This window comes from Oncorhynchus mykiss, chromosome Y, assembly GCF_013265735.2.
Source record: "Oncorhynchus mykiss isolate Arlee chromosome Y, USDA_OmykA_1.1, whole genome shotgun sequence".
Classification (NCBI taxonomy): domain Eukaryota; kingdom Metazoa; phylum Chordata; class Actinopteri; order Salmoniformes; family Salmonidae; genus Oncorhynchus; species Oncorhynchus mykiss.
Window position 1 is genome coordinate 8,117,703 of NC_048593.1, and position 18,037 is coordinate 8,135,739.

At 42.9% G+C, this 18,037-nt stretch overlaps 1 protein-coding gene across 2 annotated transcripts in view; it reads left to right on the plus strand.

Annotated features, from left to right (window-relative positions):
• The window catches only part of LOC110509309 (epidermal growth factor-like protein 7), a 32,382-nt gene extending 14,771 nt beyond the window's left edge, over positions 1-17,611 (plus strand). Inside the window, exons 2-9 of one of the 2 annotated variants that reach the window (XM_036968102.1) lie at positions 450-714; positions 1,581-1,706; positions 11,662-11,774; positions 11,856-11,951; positions 12,044-12,262; positions 15,312-15,370; positions 15,705-15,867; positions 16,133-17,611. In XM_036968102.1, coding sequence (XP_036823997.1) covers positions 635-714; positions 1,581-1,706; positions 11,662-11,774; positions 11,856-11,951; positions 12,044-12,262; positions 15,312-15,370; positions 15,705-15,867; positions 16,133-16,152 — 876 coding nt within the window. In that variant the 5' untranslated portion in view covers positions 450-634 and the 3' untranslated portion in view covers positions 16,153-17,611. The remainder of the gene's footprint in view (positions 1-449; positions 715-1,580; positions 1,707-11,661; positions 11,775-11,855; positions 11,952-12,043; positions 12,263-15,311; positions 15,371-15,704; positions 15,868-16,132) is intronic. The other variant, XM_036968103.1, reaches the window with a different exon arrangement.
• Positions 17,612-18,037: the final 426 nt, after the last annotated feature.

The following is an 18,037-nucleotide window of genomic DNA, read 5'->3' on the forward strand; positions in this document are numbered from 1 at the left end:
ATCTTATGTGAAGTTAAAGTGATAACGTGACGTGTGAAGAAACGTGGTAGCGTGGAACTACACGTGAAAACGTGGAACTACACGTGAAAACGTGATCACGTGAAATCGTGCTCATTTCACATGAAATATTGTGATTTTCCCACATGTGAAATCATGTGGTTTTTCCGTAAGTGTGTGTTTGCGTATGTCTGTGGGGGTAACACGGAAGTCTTCCACATGAGATATGAGAGTGGAGAAGTAAGCTGGTCGTGTCTCTGAACGTATTTCTAACATGGTTTCTTTCAAATGTGCAAAATGTTACTATGACCAACTGGGGTTGAAACTAGTCTTCTGTGCATCACAAGTGGAGTGGAAACATGAAGTGGAAATGCATGAAAAAAAGTGAGCAGTTACTCTTCTCTTTCTAACACCTAACCTCTGTGTTTGTCTCTCTCTCTGTGTCGCTACAGGTAGCTGGCATCATCCTCCTGTAGATCAACACAAGGAGCCGTAACATCAGAGAGAGAGGAAGCCCTAACACAGCCATTCTCCCCTCCTCCTCCCCCTCATCCTCCCTTCTTCTCCCATCAGACTGAGAGAGAGAGAGCGAGAGAGTGAGGAAAAGAGTGAGGGAACGTGGGAAAAAAGGGGAGACATGTACCAAACACTCCTCCTCTCTTCCTCTCTCTTCCTCCTCCATGTCGCGGCCACTCCACAGTTCCACGGTCATCACGGGTAACTGCTCCCTCATTCCACTTCTTGTGCTTGTTATTGGCTGTCACTCATTGGTCGGTCAGCCTTGGTCCTTGGGACGGCTCGGCTACATGGGTGGCTAGCTTCAGTTACAGACTAGCCACTTACTTAATTGGGAGCTATTTATTTTAAAAGGTTATTTGCTTCTCTTGGCATTCTCACCCTGAGTAAATGTGTACTGGTTGGCCAGATAACAGTTCTTAGATTATTAGACTTAGGTCAACTCTGAGGAGATGCAGGTTCTATTTTTGAGGTCTCAGTTGATTTTTATAGAGACCAAAACAAAATAGAGCCCTCGCGAGAGGTCAAAGGGCGATGAAAGGTTAGAGGTGACTCTCAACTCTGACACCTTCAGTGGCGATTACATCGGCCAATCAGCATCAATCACATGTCAGCTAACCTCCACTGACTAATAGAGACCTCAAGGTCATGTCCTCAATTGAGAGTTAAAATGCTTGATGGACTGTTTAGTTTCCAGACTGGTTAAGAGACCACATAGACTGGTTCAGATATCATATAGTAAGGTTGAAACCCAGTCTTAATTAAACTGTCCCCTGGTGCAGCACAATCTATAGGTGAATGCTTCAGAGGTAATGGTATAAGTGGTGTAATTTCCCATTTAAACCATGACGATTCCTGTCAGTAATTTAACTACCAACATGATGTAAATGGTTAATTTGATGTCAAATGATTATGATGAATTTCATGACTTGGTGTGTAGCTAGCTGTTAAACTGATACAGTGACAGACTGATTTAACAACAGAGACAGTTGTCATATGTCCCAAAGAATACCTCTCCAGTGTGTGTGGTCTCACCTATGTGTTCCTACGTGTGTGTGCGATTTAAGGAGGAGGGTGTGTGGCAGAGATGTCCGTCACAGCAGTGTAGTCACGATGACAGAGTCGTTCGTCCAGCCCGTTCACAAGCCCTACATCACCCTGTGTCAGGGGCACCGCTTCTGCAGCACCTACAAGTAAGAGACATAGCCATGACTGTCATGATCACGATCACTGTTACTATCGCTGTCACTGCAAACATGGTAGCTGACTCTATAGCCACTCCTATCTGTCATATCTTTAATCTGAGCCTAGAGGAAAGTCTTTGTCCTCAGGCCTGCAGGGAAGCCAAAGTAATTCCGCTACCCAAGAGTGGTAAAGAGTGGCCTTTACTGGCTCTAACAGCAGACCTATAAGCTTGTAGCCAGCTCTTAGCAAACTGTTGGAAAAAATGGTGTTTGACCAAATACAATGCTATTTCTCTATAAATGAATTAACAACCGACTTTAAGCTTGCTCATAGAGAAGGGCACTCAACACATACTGCACTGACACAAATGACTGATGGTTGGTTGAAAGTGTGGTTGGTTGACAATATGGTTGGTTGATAATAAGAAGATTGTGGGAGCTGTACTTTTAGATTTCAGTGCAGCCTTTGGTATTATTGACTATAACCTGTTGTTGAAAAAATGTTTGCGTTGTGGCTTTTCAATCTCTGCCATATTGTGGATTCAGAGCAATAAAGAAGAGAACTCAAAGGGTTATCTTTAATGGAAGCTTCTCTAATGTCAAACATGTAAAGTTTGGTGTACCACAGGGCAGCTCTCTACGCACTCTATTTTTACCAATGACCTGCCATTGTCATTAAACAAAGCATGTGTGTCCGTGTATGCTGATGATTCAACCATATACACATCGCCAACCACAGCTAATGAAGTCACTGAAACCCTTAACAAAGAGTTATAGTTGTTTTGAAATGGGTGGCCAGTAATAAACTGGTCCTGAACAGCTCTAAAACTAAGAGCATTGCATTTGGTACAAATCCTTCCGTAAGTTCTAGACTTCAGCTGAATCTGGTAATGACTGGTGTGGCTGTTGAATAAGTTGAGGAGACTAAATTACTTGGTGTTTCCTTAGATTGTAAACTGTCATGGTCAAAACATATAGATACCAATGGTAGTAAAGATGGGGAGAGGTCTGTCCGTAATGAAGAGATGCTCTGCTTTTTTGACACCACACTCCATGAAGAAAGACCTGCAGGCTCTAGTCTTCTCTTGATTATTGTCCAGCTGTGTGGTTGAGAGCTGCAAGGAAAGACCTAGTTAAGCTGCAGCTGGCCCAGAACAGAGTGGTACGTCTTGCTCTTCATTGTAATCAGAGGGCTGATATAAATACTATGCATTCCAGTCTCTCTTGGCTAAGAGTTGAGGAGAGACTGGCTGCATCACTTATTTTTATAAGAAACATTAATGTGTTGAAAATCCCAAATTGTTTGCATAGTCAGTTTACACACAGCTCTGACACACAGACTTACCACACCAGACATGCCACCAGGGTTTTTTTCATAGTCCCCAATTCCAGAACAAATTCAAGAAAGTGTACAGTATCATATAGAGCCGATATTGCATAGAACTCCGTTCCATCTCATATTGCTCAAATAAACACGAAACTTTGTTTCAAAACAGATAAAGCAACACCTCACGACACAACGCTTTCTTCCATATTTGACCTAGACAGTTTGTGTGTATGCATTGATATGTAGGCTACGTGTGCCTTTAAAAAAATGCATGTAGTTCTGTCCTTGAGCTGTTCTTGTTTATTAATGTTCTGTATTATGTTTCATGTTTTGTGTGGACCCCAGGAAGAGTAGCTGCTGCTTTTGTAACAGCTAATGGGGATCTTAATAAAATGACAAAATACCAATACCTAAACTTATCATAATACCATGCTAATGCCACCACAAGGTCCATATCACTTCCCATTCAACTCTGCCCAAACTGCCAATACATAACCTGTTAACTCTGCACGAGCAAGGGCCAACGTCTGGTCTGCTCCCAGCTGTACCATATTTAGCATTGGGTCTATACAGTCTTGCCTCAGCCAACACATTCATCTCTGAGACAGATGCTACAGTTTATACAATGTTATTCAATGTTTATTTGTTAGTTGGGCTACACTCTAAAGACGGTAAAGGGCTCCTAATGTGTTTTGACTGAGAGTTGATGAGCAGAGTAGAGGAGCCTTACCCATCCAGCAGAAGACAAGGCACTGTCCTTTCTCATTCTCTGATTCTCTCTCTCTCTCTCTCCTGTCTCTATCACGCTCTTTCTTTCTCCCCACTCTCTTGTTCTCTCTCGCTCTCTCTCTCCCCACATGAACAAATACTACATTCTACTATATAATACCACAGTTAACTGTAGTATACTGTAGAATACTATACCACACACTGTATTATCCCTCGATCATGTGTAGTACTTACTATATAATTGTGTAGTATAATGTAGTATACCATAGTAAATACTACGGTATACTACAGACTAGGGTTGCACATTTTGGGGAATATTCAGAGGTGGAAACTGTCTGTGAGAATTAACGGGAATATATGGGAATTAATGGAAATATATGCAAATGTATATTAATATCATTTAAATGTAGATGTTTTTTGCATTGGATATATTTACCATATCATATGGAGACAGAAACATAAACCTTTTACCTCATCATAAGTAGACATACTTACAAATTATTATATCCTTCCAAAATAAATTTTAAAAAACAATTTAGTTATGAATTTAACTTTATAAATGAGTTGACTCTTCACATGGGATGATTTCACTGAACAACAAAAGAAAGGGAATATAGAATGATCCCCAATGATCCATCGCATCTACCAAAAACATTTTCAACATACATCTGTAAAATTATAGACTACAAACTAAAGCTTTGGTTGTCTTCCTCTCAGGCTTCCATGTCTTCTCCCTGGACCTCCTCAATGTCCACCTCTTGAACATCAGACTCTGAGGCCCCATCTTCACTGTCACTTTCCAACCTTGTTGAGGATGGCTCGTTGTCAGGCTCAAAAAGCCTCAAATTTGCCCGGATGATCACCAATTTTTCAACCCTTGTATTGGTCAGCCTGTTGCGTGCTTTGGTGTGTGTGTTCCCAAACAAGGACCAGTTGTGCTCTGAGGCGGCTGATGTTGGTGGGATTTGGAGGATGATGGAGGCAACAGGGGAAAGAGCCTCATATCCACAAAGTCCCTTCCACCAGGTGGCTGATGAGATATGTTGTCACAACTTCCATATTGCATCTCCATCCCAAAGCCCTCGCTTGGAAGTGTACTTCGCCAGACTGCCAAGAACCTTGCCCTCATCCAGGCCAAGGTGGTGGGACACGGTAGTGAAGGCACCATAGGCCTTGTGGATCTCTGCACCAGACAGGATGCTTTTGCCTGCATACTTGGGCTCCAACATGTACGGTGCGGCGTGTATGGGCTTTAGGCAGAAGTCTTCACGCTTTTTGATGTATTTCAGAACTGCGGTTTCCTCTGCTTGGAGCAACAGTACAGTGGGCAGGGCAGTACGGATTTCTTCTCTTACATCTGTAAGCAGAATCTGAACATCAGACAGGATGGCATTGTCTCCCTCAATCCGTGCAATGGCAACTGCTATAGGTTTCAGGAGTTTCAGGCTGCTTACCACTCTCTCCCAAAATACATCATCCAGGAGGATCCTCTTGATGGGGCTGTCCATATCGGCAGACTGTGATATGGCCATTTCTTGGAGAGACTCCCCTCCAGGAGACTGTCAAACATGATGACAACACCACCCCAATGGGTGTTGCTGGACAGCTTCAATGTGGTGCTCTTATTCTTCTCACTTCTCGCTTGGTGAGGTAGATTGCTGCTATAACTTGATGACCCTTCACATACCTAAACATTTCCTAGGCTTTCTTGTAGAGTGTATCCATTGTTTTCAGTGCCATGATGTCCTTGAGGAGTAGATTCAATGCATGAGCAGTACAGCCAATGGGTGTGATGTGAGGGTAGGACTCCTCCACTTTAGACCAAGCAGCCTTCATGTTCGCAGCATTGTCTGTCAACAGTGCAAATACCTTCTGTGGTCCAAGGTCATTGATGACTGCCTTCAGCTCATCTGCAATGTAGAGTTTATGCAATGTAGCTCATCTGCAATGCCTTCAGCTCATCTGCAATGTAGACCAGTGTGTCTGTCCGTTGTGTCTGTGCTCTTGTAGAATACTGGTTGAGGGTGGAGATGATGTAGTTAATTATTCCTTGCCCACGAACATTTCGACCACCCATCAGAGATGATTGCAGTACAGTCTGCTTTCTCTATGATTTGCTTGACCTTACCTTGAACTCTGTTGAACTTTGCATCCAGCAAATGAGTAGATAAATGTCATGTCTGGTTGGAGGGGTGTATGCTGGGTGAAGAACATTCAGATATCTCTTCCAATATACATTGCCTGTGAGCATCAGAGGTGAACCAGTTGCATACACAGCTCGAGACATTCATCAGCATTTCTCTGACTACGTTCCTCCATTGAGTCAAATAAACTTCTGATTCCAGGAGGACCATGAGCTGTTGCTATCGAAACGGTGTCTGATTCATCATTTTCACCTCGAATAGAAGTAGAGGGACTTTTGTCAGAGGTTGCTTATGGTGAACGCTGAGGGAATTTTATGCACCTGGCCAGATGATTCTGCATCTTTGTTGCATTCTTCACATATGATTTGGCACAGTATTTGCAAATGTACACAGCTTTTCCTTCTACAATAGCTGCAGTGAAATGTCTCCACACACCAGATAGTGGCCGTGGCATTTTCCTGTAGAGATTAGGGACAAAATTAATTAAAAAAAATATATATATACATTTCCATGTACAGATAAATGGTTAAGCAGTTAGATTTAAACAACTTCTTTATAAAATAAATGTTTTGAAATGAAACATGTATGGAAACTGGTGAATTAACACTCCTCAGTTAGCAGGCTCAAGAAAGCTAAAACCCACATGGTAGCGTAAACTAACTAGCAGAAATTGTTAACATGTTAGAAATTATTTAAACACACTTTGCTGTAGGCTACTATTTACTAGTTAACAAAAGATAATGTATGTCATATAAAATACATTCACCCCACCCAGTATTGTAATCCAAAGCATTAAGTCCTTAGCTCAGACAGTGTAGTAGTATGGGCTCAATAGCATCTTGTTAGTGTGCAAGATCTTGAGAATCAGCTGTACATGTGTTGGAAGAGTGCAGTGCACATGTGATGGAAGAATGCACAGTGCATGCAGAGGGTTGCAATTCCATTGAATTAGGGATAGTTTAACCCAAATATGCCACAAGACCTAGAATTGCCTTGTGTATCCCACAAAAAAGGTTCACTGTTATAAACTGACTTTTTTTTCTGAATTTAAGCAAAATTCCCGCGCTTAACTTCCCATGGAAAATTTCCGGAAAACGGCCATAACTTTACCGGAAAGTTTCCGAACCCTTTGCAACCCTACTACAGACCACAAAAACACTGCAGTAAATACTACAGTAATATCCGCAAAAACACTAGTAAATACTACAGTCCGCAAAAATTACTATGTTATATAATTACTATAGTATATACTTCTATATACTTTTTGTATGTATTTTTAACTACAATATTTATATTATAGTAAACTGTAAATACTACAGTAATGTCCACAAAAATACTACAGTGAATAATGCAGTAAAGTCCTCAAATACACTACAATGAATAGTATATATACCATAGTACACTATAGTATTATTATATATTATATTATTATATCAATATAGTATTGTTTCATGTGTGATCACTCTCTTATATCATATACTCATACACAGAAGTGGGTCACGTCACATATTTTGGTGGAATCCAAATATCAAGCACTTTGTATAACTACGTGAAATGACCAGCCAGCCCACAGAGCCCACTGCTGTGATTATCTTGGGCAACCTCTCCCTCTGTACGTACGCACTCTTTCTTTCTTTCGTTCTTTCTTTCACTCCTACATTTCTCTCTCTCTTTCTCACGCTCCCATTCCCTTGTTCTCTCTCTCTCTTTCTCTCTTCCTGCACAGTAATGTGCCCACATTAAAAAATACTATACTGTGATATAAATATTAAAGTATTCACTTTAGTGTTTTTGCTGACTTTAATGAAGTATTCACTGTAGAGTTGTACTTTACTGTAGTATTCACTGTAGTGTTTTTGCGTACTAAAATCAGCAAAAACACTATGGTGAATAATGTCGTATTTACTGTAGTATACAGTACTATACTGTAGTATTTACAGTTAAATATAGTATGAATACTGTAGTAAAGTCAGAATGTAGTATATACTATATTAACTAATATAGTGTTTTTGCGGACTGTAGTATACTGTAGTATTTACTGTAGTGTTTTTGCAGACTGTAGTATATTGTAGTATTTACTGAAGTGTTTATTCAGGCGTTACTGTAGTATTTACTGTAGCATTTTTGTTTTATTATATTTGACATAGAAGTGGAGGCTTTCTCTTTCAAGAAACCTACTTGAGAAATACTATTCCATTAACGGTAGATAGGTAGGTTCAGCTCTTTTCTATATACTGTAGGAAATACAATATAGTCTATACTTGGCATATAGGTTTCTCACTTATGGGGGGCACAAATTGGGATTTGGGGGAGGGGAATAGGCAGGGTATATGCAAATAAATACTGTAGTATTTTCTCAAGTTTAAAAATATAGTGTGTTTGCGGACTGTAGAATTTACTATACGTTTTTTTGCAGACAATGCTGCAATATTTGCTGTGGTATAGTCTTATACAGTATACTACAACATTCTATAGTACGCACTACACATGATGTGGGTGGGCAATGCAGCAGACCTCTCATAGCCAACAACTATAATCATAAACTTTCCTTCCCACCATGAGGCTGTTATGAATTAATGTGTTCGAGTCATCTTTTGTGAGGCAATTGTTCTCCTTTCCTCCCTCTTTCCCCCTCCTCCCCTCTCTGATGTCTGTGCCCGCACACTGAGAACAATGCCAGGAAACATTTCAGCACATTTCAGTGAAACAGCTGAACCCAGAACTGGCTTGGTGTTACCCCTTCTTCCCCCCCCCCCCCCACCCCCAAGCACTTTGTAACCAGTGGTCCATGGTCTAGCCTAATATTACAGTGAATTCCCATTATCTCATCTACAATATACAGTGGGGCAAAAAAGTATTTAGTCAGCCACCAATTGTGCAAGTTCTCCCAAATAAAAAGATGAGAGAGGCCTGTAATTTTCATCATAGGTACACTTCAACTATGACAGACAAAATGAGGAAGAAAATCCAGAAAATCACATTGTAGGATTTTTAATGAATTTATTTGCAAATTATGGTGGAAAATAGGTATTTGGTCACCTACAAACAAGCAAGATTTCTGGCTCTCACAGACCTGTAACTTCATCTTTAAGAGGCTCCTCTGTCCTCCACTCATTACCTGTATTATCAGTATAAAAGACACCTGTCCACAACCTCAAACAGTCACACTCCAAACTCCACGATGGCCAAGACCAAAGAGCTGTCAAAGGACACCAGAAACAAAATTGTAGACCTGCACCAGGCTGGGAAGAGTGAATCTGCAATAGGTAAGCAGCTTGGTTTGAAGAAATCAACTGTGGGAGCAATTATTAGGAAATGGAAGACATACAAGACCACTGATAATCTCCCTCGATCTGGGGCTCCATGCAATATCTCACCCTGTGGGGTCAAAATGATCACAAGAACGGTGAGCAAAAATCCCAGAACCACACGGGGGGACCTAGTGAATGACCTGCAGAGAGCTGGGACCAAAGTAACAAAGCCTACCATCAGTAACACACTACGCCGCCAGGGACTCAAATCCTGCAGTGCCAGACGTGTCCCCCTGCTTAAGCCAGTATATGTCCAGGCCCGTCTGAAGTTTGCTAGAGAGCATTTGGATGATCCAGAAGAAGATTGGGAGAATGTCATATGGTCAGATAAAACCAAAATATAACTTTTTGGTAAACTCAACTCGTCGTGTTTGGAGGACAAAGAATGCTGAGTTGCATCCAAAGAACACCATACCTACTGTGAAGCATGGGGGTGGAAACATCATGCTTTGGGGCTGTTTTTCTGCAAAGGGACCAGGATGACTGATCCGTGTAAAGGAAAGAATGAATGGGGCCATGTATCGTGAGATTTTGAGTGAAAACCTTCCATCAGCAAGAGCATTGAAGATGAAACGTGGCTGGGTCTTTCAGCATGACAATGATCCCAAACACACTGCCCGGGCAACGAAGGAGTGGCTTCGTAAGAAACATTTCAAGGTCCTGGAGTGGCTTAGCCAGTCTCCAGATCTCAACCCCATAGAACATCTTTGGAGGGAGTTGAAAGTCCGTGTTTCCCAGCAACAGCCCCCAAACATCACTGCTCTAGAGGAGATCTGCATGGAGGAATGGGCCAAAATACCAGCAACAGTGTGTGAAAACCTTGTGAAGACTTACAGAAAACGTTTGACCTCTGTCATTGCCAACAAAGGGTATATAACAAACTATTGAGATAAACTTTTGTTATTGACCAAATATGTATTTTCCACCATAATTTGCAAATAAATTCATAAAAAATCCTACAATGTCTGTCATAGTTGAAGTGTACCTATGATGAAAATTACAGGCCTCTCTCATCTTTTTAAGTGGGAGAACTTGCACAATTGGTGGCTGACTAAATACTTTTTTGCCCCACTGTATATCCAAAAGTATGTGTACACCCCTTCAATTTAGTGGATTCGGCTATTTCAGATGTATAAAGTCGAGCACACAGCCATGCAATCTCCATAGACAAACATTGACAGTAGAATGGCCTTAAACAAGAGCTCAGTGACATTCAACGTGGCACCGTCATGGGACGCCACCTTTCGAACAAGTCAAATTGCTGCCCAGCTAGAACTGCCCCAGTCAACTGTAAGCGCTGTTATTGTGAAGTGGAAACGTCTAGGAGCAACAGCTCAGCCACAAAGTGGTAGGCCACACTAGCTCACAGAATGGGACCGCCGAGAGCTGAAGCGAGTAGCGTGTAAAAAATAGTCTGTCCTCGGTTTCAACACTAACTACCGAGTTCCAAATTGCCTCTGGAAGCAACGTCAGCACACAAACTCTTCGTTGGGAGATTCATGAAATGGGCTTCCATGGCCGAGCACAAGCCTAAGATCACCATGCGCAATGCCAAGCATTGGCTGGAGTGGTGTAAAGCTCACCGCCATTGGACTCTGGAGCAGTGGAAACACGTTCTCTGGAGTGATGAATCATGCTTCACCATCTGGCAGTGCGATGGACAAATCTGTGTTTGGCAGATGCCATAAGAACGCTACCTGCCCAAATGCATAGTGCCAATTGTAAAGTTTGGTGGAGAAGGAATAATGATCTGGGGCTATTTTTCATGGTTCTGGCTAGGCCCCTTAGTTCCAGTGAAGGGAAATCTTAACGCTACAGCGTACAATGACGTTCTAGACAATTCTGTGTTTGCAACTTTATGGCAACAGTTTGGGGAAAGCCCTTTCCTGTTTCAACATGACAATGTCCCTGTGCACAAAGCAAGGTCCGTACAGAAATGGTTTTGACGAGATCGATGTGGAAGAACTTGACTGGCCTGCACAGAGCCCTGACCTGAACCCCATCAAACACCTTTGGGATGAATTGGAACGCCGACTGCAAGCCAGGCCTAATCGCTCAACATCAGTGCCCGACCTCATTATTACTCTTGTGGCTGAATGAAAGCATGTTCCAACATCTACTGGAAAGCCTTCCCAGAAGAGTGGAGGCTGTTATAACAGCAAAGGGGGGACCAACTCCATATTAATGCCCATAATTTTTGAATGAGATGTTCGACGAGCAGGTGTCCACATACTCTTGGTCATGTAGTGTACATTCTTCTCTGCTTACATGGAGAAAACTCTAGGAGCTCATCACACACAACGTTGACAGATAGGGGAATCTGACTAAATGCTACTCTACAGTGTAACAGACCAGTCTCGATTTCTCAGGATCATTATTCACACCTAACTGACTCTATGTCGGCAGCACAGACCCTGTCTAACCTTTCACTCTCTTTTGTGTGTTTTCTTCAGGACAGTGTACAGGGTGGCCTACCGTCAGGTGACCAGAGCGCCGCCACTCTCACACTCTTATCCAGAATGCTGCCCGGGCTGGCGACAACTCCACTCACACAACTGTAACCAAGGTAACGGCAGCTGACGCTCTCCTAGCATCCCATATGTCGTGTGTGTGTGTTTGTTTCTTATGCTATTTCTGTCCTAACCAGCGGTGTGTGTCCAGTCCTGTATGAACGGAGGAACGTGTTTAAGACCCAACCACTGTGTCTGTCCTCTGGGCTGGATAGGACGACACTGCCAAACAGGTACACGCATACACACACCTACACACTCACACACTAATGCTAGCACACTTAAATAAACAACATCAGTGACTCTCCCTCCCTCTCTCAATCAGATGTGGATGAGTGCAGTGAGCAGCAGCCCTGTTCTCATAAGTGTGTGAACATGGCAGGCAGCTACCGGTGTGTTTGTAGAGAGGGCCACAGGCTGGCAAGAGACAGACACTCCTGTGAGAGCCTTCCTCCTCCTCCTCCACCTCCTGCCCCTCCCGCCTCTCCCACCCGCCCCAGCCAGGCAGCAGCAAACGATTACAGACCCCCCTCCAGTGATACAGGTACACCTACCTCCTCTCACTATTCATCCACAGGCATAGTAATCAATCATGTGCTATGTGTGTGTGTATGTGTGTGTGTGTGTGTGTGTGTGTGTGTGTGTTCCGGCAGAGCCTCCAATGGGAGTGAAGAGGAGACAGGACAATAGCCAGGCTCGCTGTCCATTATTACTTTTGGTACGCGCTATGCCAATCTCAACTCGTACCGTGAGTAATAATGCACTGCGACTGGTACCAACTGCAAGTGGACCACAGGCGCTCAACAACCAAGTGTGTTCATGTACAGTATGGTATGACCAGATGAACCATGCTGATAACTGCTGTTTCAACATAGATTGATGTAGACTTATCTCTATCTTCCTTATCCTTTGCTTAGGAAAACGTCCCACGTTTACAGAACTTTCGTTTAGTATTGAGTGAAGCATGCTTCTCTCCCGCACTTTCACACACTCAAGCTTTTCTCTAAACTGCTGCATATCACTCGGACAAAAAGGAAACCACGTTTCCTTCCACAGTAAAGTCATACCGCCTAAAAAAAATAAATCACAACAACTGTAATGGAAACAGGTTTCGGTACAATTTTATAAATACCGACAGATCATTTGTTTCGTTCGACATGGTGAGACTTTTTTGTATTATGCGAGAAATGGCGGCGAAACGCCTTTAAGGCGCAAATATTGATATAATAACCATCATATTGAAGTGAACTTGGAGTAACGTGATGATATGCTGTGTGGTCCTCCCACTACGACTCGAGAAAGCATGCAGTTTATTAGGCGACAGATGAAATAAGGTGATGAGCTTGTTGCTCCTTTCCAATAAATATTGAGGCTCTTATTCTGGTGACATGATGATCGATGCTTGACAAATAAAAAATATTCTCGCTATTATCTAGAATCTCATCATGTAGAGTAGCCTACCAGCACTGTATCTGAGAGCTGTTGACTAGAGCACATGTACCAAGACCAGAGTTGCACATTTGCAATTTAACACTACGGTTTTTGTGACAAAACTATTGGTAGAGTGGAAAAACCATTTTGTGTACACTACATCGTCACGCACTGATTTCTATCCGCAACAAATCAGTTTGGTGGAAACACACCACTGGTGGGAAAATGTGAATATTTTCTTTATGCAGAACATTTGCATGAAAATCTGTAGCCAATTGGATGGAAACCTAGCTATAGATGTGCTTTGTTTGGCGTAACATAGCAACGAGCTAAAATAACCTCTTGTCTAGAAGTGTCTGGACAATAATATGTATGTTAACATACCGTACACTCATAACCTCTCAAAAGACTAATCATGTCCCCCCTTTTCCTCTGTCTAGACCAGTGTTTCCCAACTCCGGTCCTTGAGGACCCCACCAACAGTACATATTTTTGTTGTGGCCCCGACAAGCACACCTGATTCAACTAATCATAAAGCCCTTGACAAGATGAATCAGATGTTTTTGTCCGGGGCTACAACAATAAAAATGTGTGCTGTTGGGGGTACTCGAGGACCGAAGTTGGGAAACACTGGTCTAGATAGAGGGGAGATATACAGGAAAGATTCATGATTCAAGATTCAGATTCATTTCATGTGTTAAACACACGTAAAGACATAAAAACTGGTAGTACTGTACATAAAGTAGAAGTGGCAGCGTTGCCAAACCAATGACCTCTTTCTCTTAACCACTTTCAGGAAAATGTGGTTAGGACCAAATTCACACAATATGGCTCTTCTCAGCTAAACTTAGACAGGCTGTTCACCCCCCTGAGTGTGGCTGTGGCTGAGGATGGATGTATGGTGGAGGGTGTGTGTGTGTGTGTTTGTGGATGGATGAATAGGGGTTAAGGAGATCTTTTGCTTAATCAGCACAAAGTGAGAAAAACAGCAGGAAAAAAACATATGACAGATCTCTGTACTTGGTGAAAGTGACGTGGGTGAGGGGAAGTTAGTTGGGGGAATATGTGCAGGCTCAGTACAGAAGTGTTCTCCTTGGCCAACCGAGTGCAAGGCCAGCAGGCAGTCGCAGCAGCAACATCAGTGTTGTGGTTAATGGCCCTATTATATCCTTTAACTGTTCATATCCAGGCTGACGTCTGATGTTGATGAAGATCACCGAGATAAACATGGGAATAAATGCTCTGCTCAGACCGTAACAGCTCTCGTCTGACCCCCTCCTCCTCCCCCCATTTCTGGAGCCTTTTTTCTTCCTTCTCTCTCCCTCTTCTTGGCTGGGACTAGCGCTCTCATTCCAGCTCCATCAACCTCGTCTGCTGGGGGTCATCGCTCCCCCCCGTCCTCTTGTCTCAATAATAGGCCACATCTGGGAGAGATAAAACTGTTCTCAGTTTGACCCTAGCTCCAAGACGCGGGTTCCTACCCCAGCTCTGAACCCCTAGCTCTGGGGACCTGTCGTGGGGAGCAGGGGGACACTTGGTGACTGGTTGGACTCCAGCCCAGCTCACCCCTCCTTGTCCTGTAACCGATAGGACGACATGTTTAGAGAAGGCATGATGGACTGTGTGTCTGTTCATAGTGCCCTCTCTGTCAGTTATATGGTGTGTGTCTGTCATTTTCCCATATTCTCAGACCCTTATGCAGACTAATTTATGGATTTGTCACCGGCTTCACCCAAAGAACTGAATTCCCCAGCCAGCATGTGGTTCTTCGGGTCTCTTCCCGTTTGTTTTATAGCTCTGCTTATGAATCACTCTGTAGCAGGATCAGTGCAAGATGCTAGAGGCAATATCTATCTCAAAGACATGTCACAAGTCCAAGCGTTTGATAGAATAGGAAGGATGAACCATTACACTCTTTCCCCCTCTGTTGAACCTCTCTGTAAGCTAACCCTCCCGGGTCATATTCTGTAGGTTTCATCGTATCAAAGCGTTTGGCAACAGAAAAGGAAAATCGGTGTTCTTATCGGAAAAGTCCAGGCAGTAACCCCTCGTCTTCAAAACGTTTTCTCTCTATAAGCAACCTTGGTGTGCAGTTAGAGGGTGTTTTAGATCGTGGTGATCCACATTCTATTTTCATGTGTGTGTTTGTGTGTTGTCTACAGGTGAAAGGGTCACAGAGGAGGTACAGAGCCTGAAGAACAGAGTAGAGCTGCTCGAGCAGGTACAACTGCACTCCTCTACCGTCACATGAACACACACACGCTCTCGTGAACGGGTGTACACTCGGGTGTAAAGTCCCCCTTATAACCCTTGCTAATGCCCCTCTAGCATCCACCACTCACCTTGACCCAGCCCTAGTAATATCAAATACCACTCACAATGTAATCATGAACCTTTGTTAAACGACAGAGAACACACACTCACAAAACCCAGCATCCTTTGAAACACTAGACACTGACCTTTTAAAAGCCTTTATGAGTTTTTCATTAGAATACATGTTGCTAATGCTCCGTGGATTACAGTAGAATTGAATCTCTCTCCCCCCTTCCCTCCAGAAGCTCCAGTTGGTCCTAGCCCCCTTCACCAGTCTGTTCCCCATGTCGCTGGACGAGGGCGTGTCTGAGAAGACCAGCTTCCTGTCTCACTCCTTCCAGCAGCTGGACCGCATCGACTCACTCAGCGAACAAATCGGCTTCCTCGAGGAACGCCTCGGTACCTGTGAGTGGATAAACACACAGTTAAAAATGTATTTTCGTTGTACTTCTCTTGTTGGACAGGACAAATTGGCCATATAGAGGCTTGAAGTGGATGTGAAATGATTTGTTTGACTATAGATAGTAACACCCCACTGGGCACACACTGGTTAAATCAATGTTGTTCCCACGTCTTTTCAATGAAATTACGTTGAACCAAAGTGGAATAGACATTGAATTGGCATGTGCCCAGTGGGACTGATTTTTCCACTTTTCTGTCCTCCCTACAGGTTCCTGCCAGGAAAATTAGACACAGAACATGACTGGGTGAAAACCAACCAGACATCTCCACAGTCGGAATCCACAACACAATAATAATAATAGGAATGGAATGATTGCCCCAGCCCAGGGATATGGTAGGAGGAAGAAAGTTAGCAGAACATAGGCCTACTCAACGGTTTGTGCATTCATGTTCATGTACCAGCCCAAAGACTTGCTCTCGAGAACCCAAGGCATTAACAAGGCATTCTGCCTTATCTCAAGGGTTCTCAGCTATAAACACTAGTTACCGGTAGCACCATGTGAACTACAATTCCAACGCTGTTTTAACATTCAGAACAGTCCATAATCATCACCTTCCGATACGGTTTCTTAAACATAGAAAACGTATCTTTCATATCAGCGGGAATGAATCTTTCAAATAAAAAATATACTTACTGAAACAGGTTTGCCCAGATCCTTACGTCTGTGTGCCTCCAGCCTTCAAACTACACTTCCTCCCCAGTTACACATACACACAGGTGTTCGAACACACTCTAGATAGCTAATTAGCACAGGTGGTCGTCTCTGTCCACCATCTGTCTTCCGCAAACAAGCGCTGCAACATGGAGATATGGGTGTGTGCATGGGAACACTCAGCCTAACCATATAAAAGGTGTGTAGTAATTTAACCTTTTGTTTTTTTTACAATTATTTCTCACTGATATGAAAGATCCTTATGTTTCCAAAACCGTACCACAAGCGATGTGCATTAACATTCAGAACGAGGCTCTGCACAAGAACGGGGCTCTAACAAAGCTCCCCTGTAGTTTGTGTGTATGTTTCAGGGTTCATTGAGTGGCGCAGCAGTCTAAGGCACTGCATCACTACAGATCTGGGTTCGATCCCGGGCTGTATCACAACTGGCCGTGATCAGGAGTCCTATAGGGCGGCGCACAATTGGCCCAGCGTCGTCTGTGTTAGGGGAGGGTTTGGCCGGGGTAGGCCGTCATTGTAAATACGAATTTGTTCTTAACTGACTTGCCTAGTTAAATAAAAGTTTAAAATAAATGAGCTAGCCAAAGACTAGCTCTATGATGGGCAAACCTGTCATGTGCTGAGTCTCTTTTCTCTCCCAACAGCATGATTTCATGTCTTTACATTGCTGTTCTACCAAAAGACATAGAATAGCGTAACATCAGTACCTGTGGCAGGGTTACTGGGGCCTCGTTCTCCCATTACCACATTACTGGACAATCTGAGAGTCTAAGGTCAAACAGCCATTTTGACTTTGATGTATCTGGTTTCCGTGTCTTAGGTTCACATCAGTGCAGCTGGTTTCACTGTCAGAGCCCCCATGGTGGGTCTCGCATGGACATCTGTATTTATCTATTTAAGTTATAATTCCTTGCTTATCTCAGAGCTACAATAGACAGTTGCCTTTTTTTATTCTTTTTATTTTTTTTTACATAGCTTTGTACCTTTTTGTAATAAAATGGATCAATTAAAAATGTCTAGTAGAGGATTTATTGTGTGTGAATTTAGATTGTTTTTTATGTGAAGCCACTTGGAAGAAAAGTAACTATACAGATCAATATCTCATTTTGACCACTCAAACACATTCCTATACTGAAAAATATAAACACAACATGGAAGTGTTGGTCCCATGTTTCATGAGCTGAAACAAAAGATCCCAGAAATGTCCATATGCAGAAAAAGCTTTTTTCTCATTTTGTGCACAAATTTGTTTACATCCCTGTTAGTGAGCAGTTCTCCTTTGCCAAGATAATCAATCCACCTGACAGTTTTGCATCTCAAGAAGCTGATTAAACAGGATGATCATTACACAGGTGCACCTTGTGCTGGGAACAATAAAAGGCCACTCTAAAATGTGCAGTTTGATCACACAACACCACAGATGTGTCAAGTTGAGGTAG